The following is a 7596-nucleotide window of genomic DNA, read 5'->3' on the forward strand; positions in this document are numbered from 1 at the left end:
ATTCCTTCTACATGACATTTTTTCTTATCCAGGGAGTAGATGGTGGACCGGGGCCTAAAGGGGACAATGGAGAATCTGGCAAAGCAGTAAGCAGTAAACAGGGATTCTTCATCTTTAAGGCTAGAAGTTCCTCTCCGTTTTAGGTGACTGAATGTTTCTATTTTTACTGTTCTCTGAAGGGACCTGCAGGAGCCTCTGGAGAGCCAGGTCCTTCAGGACCTCCTGGACGGAGGGTGAGCTCAGCACATTGTATATGTTTGTTTGCCTACGTGTTTGTAGCTACTGTATGTGTTTGTTTGCACTCAATAACTTTTGTCTTTCTCAACCCCAGGGTCATATAGGTGCTGCAGGAAAAGAAGGGAAGCAAGGCATGAAGGGAACCAAGGTAAGGACGATGGCTGGAACAGAGCTCTGTTGTAGTGTTTGGTGCCTTCCAACAAAGCTTTTTTGCTCATTACGCCTGGCTGTCTGTGTTTGTCCCTCTGCTCTGTAGGGGTCGACAGGGACCCATGGTCCAGTGGGGAAGACAGGCCCAGTGGGACCCCAAGGGCAGCCAGGGAGGTCTGGCCCGGAAGGTCTTCGGGGATCCCAGGTTCAGCGGTCAGTACACAATGTAAAATGCTTTGTTTACATTAGTCTGAAGCTGGAACTGTCTCTGTGAGTGTGAAGCAACATCACCAACAATCATCAGAGCATAAAGTTCCATCATGGTAGCGCTTAATCATTGTCTCAGCATACTTTACACTGATCTCTAATTCTTGTGTTTCTTCTTTAGGGTGAACAAGGGTTAAATGGGCCACCAGGACAAACTGGACCACCAGGACCAATAGTAAGATCCTTATATTTGCCTGTTAATGTAAAGCGACATTCATAATAATAAATCAGGATTCAAACCCAACCCAACCGAACAATAATCAATCTGCCATTGTTAACAGGGGCCACCAGGACTTCCAGGATTAAAAGGAGACCCTGGAAACAAGGGAGACAAAGTGAGTGTTTAGCGTGTTTAGAGAGAAAAACTCTGCATCAGTTTAAACCCTGGGAAACAATGCTGACGAACCATATCTTGGTCCGCAGGGTCATGGTGGGTTGATCGGTCTAATTGGCCCCCCAGGAGAACCTGGCGAGAAGGGAGACAGAGGCCTTCCTGGGATCCAGGGAACAAGAGGGTCTAAAGGAGATGAGGTGCATTTGGTTGCAAAATGATGCATCTGATACACTTCTACACAACAGGTAGTGCAGTTCACTAACAAGATCTGCTTGTCTTTATATTTAGGGTACGTCCGGCACACATGGTCCCACTGGCCCACTGGGACCACCTGGACTGTCAGTAAGTTACTTAGCTTTAATGTTTTCAGCTACAATACGTGATAAATCATTCAAGTGTTAAGCCCAAAAGCGTTATATATTTATCACCCTATTCACATACTGTTATTGTCCATCCTATGGCATATAATCAATTTGACAATGACCTATAAATACAGCTGTTCACTATTTTGACCAAAACCTGCCCTGTCGCTAAGCAGGTGAATAGCTGATAGTAGTTTGCAGTGCTTGAGAAATTAAATAGTTTTAAGACTGTATTATTTTTTAATTTATGTTTCTACTGCTTACTTACTCCTCCTCTCCACTCTTAGGGTACAGCTGGCGAGAAGGGATCGAAGGGAGAAACAGTGAGTTCAGTAATCTGTCTTGTTTATACATTGCTGCCGCTGTACTCACACCTCAGCTTGGTTAGCAGCTGCTGCGAACATATGCCGGGGAAGAGAGAAAAAGTGTTTTGTTGGCTTAAATGTACCATGCTTCACAATCATAATTCTCTACTGTGCTTACTGCATGCCTTTAGAACTAAAAGCATGCTGTGAGCCATGCTTGCCTTGTGTGTGATTTTTTTCCATCGCGCCCTTTTAATAGGATTTGGTTCTGGTGTGTGTGATGTTATGAAAACCGCTATAGTGTGTCTTGAGAGCCAAGGCTTTGACCACAAAGTGCTGATGCACACAGCTGGATAATCCTATAAAGCAGCCATATCTGGCTGGATAAAGCTGGGATTTAGCCAAGTGGTGCGAAAAAGGCTCCAGGTGAGACATGCTTGACACAAAGTTTTGTCTTCTTCTATTCTCCAGGGTATCGTCGGTCCCAGAGGAGATCCAGGCCTTGCTGGACCCCCAGGGCCCCCAGTGAGTACTGCTAATGATCCATATCATGGCCTGTCAGTGCAAGCGTTGCCCTCTTCCTTGCCCTGTCACCTCTTGCTCAACCTCTCTCTGCTACCTCCAGGGACCCCCTGCAACAATGATTGAGCCTCTGCCTATCCGAGAGCGCAGGCGGAAGAGACGAAGGCACTCCGATCAGACAGGAGGAGAAGCCCCATTCAGGGAGGAGGATGTGGATCTGGATGAGTTCCTCCAGGGAGATCAGCCTCTGGAGGAGGCCGAGGGAATGGAAGAAGTCTTTGCCACCCTATCTTCCATGAAAACAGAAGTCGAGGTGATGAGGAGGCCGTTGGGATCCTTTGAAAGCCCCGCCCGGACGTGCAAAGAGCTCATGATGGTCCAACCGGACTACAAAGATGGTGACCAAAGACAATGCTTCATGATTGATGACTATTTCAACAACTTTTTTTTTTATCCAGGAAAAACTGGTTCAGAAGAAAATGGAACACATTTCAAATATAAACACATCCTCTGACAAACCCCATTTTTATGTTAAAATGCTCTTTATCATCTCGCCACCTGCATGTAATCCACGTTAACCCTCGATGTGTTCATTATATCAACATCTGGAGCTTGATCGATGTCCTTTCTTTGTGCATTTTGTAGGAGACTACTGGATTGATCCTAACCAGGGCTGTCACAGAGACTCCATTAAGGTCTACTGTAACTTTACAGCTGATGGAGAGACATGTCTCTACCCTGACAAGAGGATTGAGAATGTAAGTCTCCAATCTCTTGCCCTCAGCCTTTACAAAGCCGACCTCGTCAAATAACATCAGAGCAAAAATCACTCCCTATATCCCTTGAGCCTAAAATTGACTCAACATCGTCCCCCTCTCTCTTTCTCTCTTTCCCTCTCTCCCTCTCCCTCTCTCTCTGTGTGCTTCTAGGTGAAATTAGCACCGTGGAACAAAGAGAAGCCAGGAAGCTGGTACAGCCAATACAGGAAAGGCAAGCAGGTACAAAAAAAAAAGTTTTAACCTCCAACCATTAATCTCAGCTGGCTCCAAATGCCAGGCAGTCTTTTTCATTCAGCTAAATTACTCATCCTAATTGAGAGTGCTTGAATGATATTCATGCATATGATTTGAATGCAAGCGTTTGTTGAGTGTGTCCCCATGAATGTGTAGGCTTTCATGAGTGTCCATTCATGTGCTTTTAGTTTATTATTTGTATATTTGTACATTGTAATATTGGGCAATCATTAATAAGACTATGTGCAATGAGAGAGCTGCTTTGATATTGCCAGCAGTTGATTTCAGCATTATGAATGACTCACAAATCGCAGGGCAGCAGGTTCAGATCACTGGCCTCAGTGCACCTGTTCGGTTGTTTCGTAACACTCTCAGATAATAGAGCTGCCAGCACAATTGCAATTCACTGACTTTCTCGCACAGTCCTTGGATCTGCTTAAGTTTTTTTTTGCCCCCTTAATGTCCCTACCTTCTTTTTTACTTTCCCTGTCTGTTCTGATTCTGAAGAGAAGTTGTTGTAACTTTTTCACCCTTGCTGACGTAAACGCCTTCATCAGCACAGGGTGGCAGACGGGAAATTTCAGTGATATAATTCAATTCAAAACTCATATTTGTCTGAGAAAGATTACAGGCTCAGAAATGTTTTTCTGTGGATTCGGCTCTTTTAGAGAAAACATGTTTTTGTGTATTTTTATTATTCTGTGAGATTTTATGTTATCTAAAGTCAATGCTGTTTTAATCAGGGGTTTATAGTACATGATATACCCGCCTATGAAGAACACTAATGTCTCTGTATCTTTGTCATCCAGTTCTCCTACAGTGACAGGGATGGGAACCCTGTGCATGTAGTTCAGCTGACCTTCCTGAAACTACTGAGTGCCACGGCCAAGCAGAGCTTCACCTACACCTGCCAGAACTCGGCAGGCTGGTTTGACAGCACTTCTCGTTCCTATCAGCGTGCCCTCCGCTTTCGGGGCAGCAATGACGAGGAGCTGACACAAGCCAAAAGCCCCTTCATCAACGCAGTGCATGATGGATGCCAGGTCAGTGCAGGGACGTGCCAGGGGGAGGGACTAGCTGGACAAATAAGAATTAGCCTTAATGGAACTAATGTGTTTATCAATTGTGTTGCTGTGGTAGCCATCAAACCACTGACTTGAACAGGGATTTAGGCCAGAGAGTGGGGGGAGCTAGTTAGTCCTATTAAGCCAAGCAAATTCATATAATGGCTTTAATTTTTCTCTTTCAGTTCCGCAAAGGTCAGGAAAGGACTGAACTAGAGATTGACTCTCCCTCGGCAGAGCTGCTCCCTATTATAGATGTGGCTCCAGCAGACTTTGGCAGCAGCAACCAGAAGTTTGGATTCCAAGTTGGACGAGTATGCTTCAACGGTTAACACCTTGCCAACAACAAACAAGCAAAAAAAAGAGACCTGCACAAAGTTTTCACTAAAAGAAACTGGACTTTGACCACTGCCCCAAGCAATATTTATTATATCATGTTCTTGTATTCGGTGGGTTTCGGGTACATCATTTAAGACTCTTCAACAGCCAATGAGATTGGTTCTATGGCTTTACAACAATAAGAGGAATGACGAGAAAGAGGACGTGTACCAGTGGGAACAAAGCACATTTACCAAAGGGAAATATTCCAATTAAATATGTTTAATTTTAAGTGTTTTTGTTTTCTTTTTCTCTCACTGTTTGAGCGTTCTGTAAATGATCCTCTGGAATAATGAGGACTGCACCACTTGACAATGACCACTTATAAACAAGACAGATCTGTCTGATCCCGGAGAGGAGCAGTCTGTCATTCTGTAGTATGGGTCCATTAAATGGGACTTTTAAGACCTTGGATGAACTAGTTGCTGCTTAATGTTAAACAAAGACTGCGGCTGAATAAATCAAAAACCTTGTCATACTCATTTGCATGCTCAGATTTCACTATAATGACAATTGCATAGCAGTTGTGAACTAGCCTAGCATATTAATTCCACACAAGCACCATAATTAATTTCCAGTGTGCTGGAATGATATATTGTCCTTTTTACCCTTCAACTGCAGTTTGCTCAGTGAATTACATTGATTAGTATTCAATAGGCGTAGCTAGTTATTGAACCCGACACTTACTTGAACGGATAAGGTTGTTTCCTTTATTGGACTGCTTCCCTCCATGGGCTTGATAATAAGCTTTTTGAGCCCTCCATCTTTTTAAGGACTACAGTATTTTATGTCAGACTAACACCCTTTTTACTGTGGTATATACTTGCTATGACATACCTCAGCAACTAGATTGGGAATATTTCAGGACAAGAATTAAGAGCATGTTGATTAAAATAGTCTTAACTGCTTTAATTCTTTATACCAAGAGAGAAATCTCTTAAAAGCATTGCTGACATAGCCTGTTTTCAGTTGTCTCACCTACTCAGAGGCTTCTGTTTCTCTGCTTTGTTCATAGGTTGAAATTTCGACAGAATATGTTGCTGTTCATTTGATAGGATTTGCTCTTCAGTGGTGCTAAAGATGATTCTGTTATTTTTTACTGTGTTTGTGTGTCTCTGTGGGCAGGATTATAGGACTAGAGAGGAAGTGGGTTATTGCTCTTTCAGCAGCACGAAAACGCCCTCAGAGGCCGGGGACTAGTCTACTGTTTTTTGCACATCTTCTGGCTGATGGTGCCAATTTCACAGGGCCAGTGAAAAGAGGTTAGGGACAGTTCAGAGCGTGGTTGATCGCTTTAAACTGAAAATCCATTTTAAACAAATATAGTCTACCAGTCAACTGTGTACCTAAACTAGAAATTACAGCATCAAGACCGGAGTTAATGGTGTCATCATGTAACATTTTGAAAACTTAATCCATTGTAGATCTTTCTTTCTTTCTGATTACCTTAGAAAATTGTAGATCAGTGAATTAGAAATTGTCCTCACATCCCAGTAAAATTACCACGGGTGCCATTATAGTGCCATGTTATTCCATTATTCACAGTCTGTGGAGCAGCTCAAGGATTTGTGTTTAGATGACATTATTACTACAGTCTGTCTCTGCATGTCGGCTTAAACAGAGACTTCTTCAAATTATTAAATGGGAGCCGTGAAATATTAAAGAAATGACATATGCATGTGAATTGTATTCAACGGATGATTTACCCTTTAGCAAATTAAATCCTAATGCTCTGTCTACCTCCTACTACTCAAACAGTAGACTGTGTGCCCAATGTGTGTAATTTTGCAATTCACTCACGCTGTTCTATTTGTTTCGTGCCGTTTAAATATTCCAATAATTAACTCCTCTCCTCTGGTCCCATCCTGCTCTACCCATCCTGTGTATAGTATTTGTTGTACTAATTTTATATACTGTACAGTTATTCTGAGGCCTGAATGAGAAATAAATGTATGTCAAAAATTGATGTGCGAATAAAAACAAACAAGAAATTGCTCTGTAATGTTTTTTCTCTTCCGACACTACAGGCGGTTGGAACAATATCCATGAGAGCATGGGGCTGCCTGCAACGTCCAGTCAGAGTGCAATATACAAACAAGGCTCTTCATTACCGAGTAGTTCTGCAACATTCCCTCAACAAGCTTGCAATCAGCCGATGTAATCAACTCTGATTTGCTCCCCAGTTCATTTATTTCAATTAGCTCTGTTTCAGTCCTCAAGAGGGAAGGTTGGGAGGAGACAGAAACGAGGGAAGGGGGTGGGTGTTGAGAACAAGAGAAGAGGTTCGTAATGAAATGGCTGAGAATAAGAAATGCACCCGAGAGATTTGGTCAGTTTGGTGGAGGTACAGCTGTTCTGGTGGGTATTTATGTGGGACAGGAAAAGAGAAGAAACGATTAAAGTCCCAATGGCTAATTCATTTTTAACCAGTTTGAATTTATTCGTACCCCTTTCACATACCATCTCTCTCTCTCTCTCTCTCCCTCTCCCTCTCTGCCTGCCTACTTATCTCTGGTGATATTCCACAAACACACACGCAATAATTGCTTTTTGCTCCATTCACGCAGACTCTTGCGCAAGCACAACACACACGTATACACACACACACACACACACACAGCCTATTCTCTCACACACATAAAAGTACAAGGCGCTCATCCCCTTTGGGGCCCACTGTTCAAGGTTAGCGTCAATGGCAGAATAAAAGGTTACCATGTTATTTATTTTTTTCCTTTCTGCTCCCTTCCACTCAATTGAATTTTAACCACACTAAGCTCTTGACCAGGAAAGGTCATCTGTTGCCACTAACTCAGAATAATGATCGAGCAGAAGAGCAGCGTGACTGCCAATATGGTATTTCCACAGCACCATGCCCTTTTCCCTTGCTCACATCCCATTCTCTAGTTCCAACAATTCCTTTGACATTGTGTCTCCAAAGTCTACTATTTCCTCTGCTGAGAGCCG

At 43.0% G+C, this 7596-nt stretch overlaps 1 protein-coding gene across 1 annotated transcript in view; it reads left to right on the top strand.

Moving 5' to 3' along the window:
* col5a3a (collagen, type V, alpha 3a) overlaps positions 1-5227 on the top strand; it is a 41690-nt gene extending 36463 nt beyond the window's left edge. Inside the window, 16 exon segments of the mRNA XM_054607334.1 lie at positions 33-86; positions 180-233; positions 332-385; positions 494-584; positions 587-600; positions 776-829; positions 936-989; positions 1078-1185; positions 1277-1330; positions 1638-1673; positions 2127-2180; positions 2281-2575; positions 2823-2935; positions 3107-3175; positions 4000-4233; positions 4440-5227. Of these exon segments, the coding sequence (XP_054463309.1) occupies positions 33-86; positions 180-233; positions 332-385; positions 494-584; positions 587-600; positions 776-829; positions 936-989; positions 1078-1185; positions 1277-1330; positions 1638-1673; positions 2127-2180; positions 2281-2575; positions 2823-2935; positions 3107-3175; positions 4000-4233; positions 4440-4586 (1485 nt within the window). The 3' untranslated portion in view covers positions 4587-5227.
* The last annotated feature ends 2369 nt before the right edge of the window (positions 5228-7596 follow it).

Source organism: Anoplopoma fimbria, chromosome 11, assembly GCF_027596085.1.
Source record: "Anoplopoma fimbria isolate UVic2021 breed Golden Eagle Sablefish chromosome 11, Afim_UVic_2022, whole genome shotgun sequence".
NCBI lineage: Eukaryota > Metazoa > Chordata > Actinopteri > Perciformes > Anoplopomatidae > Anoplopoma > Anoplopoma fimbria.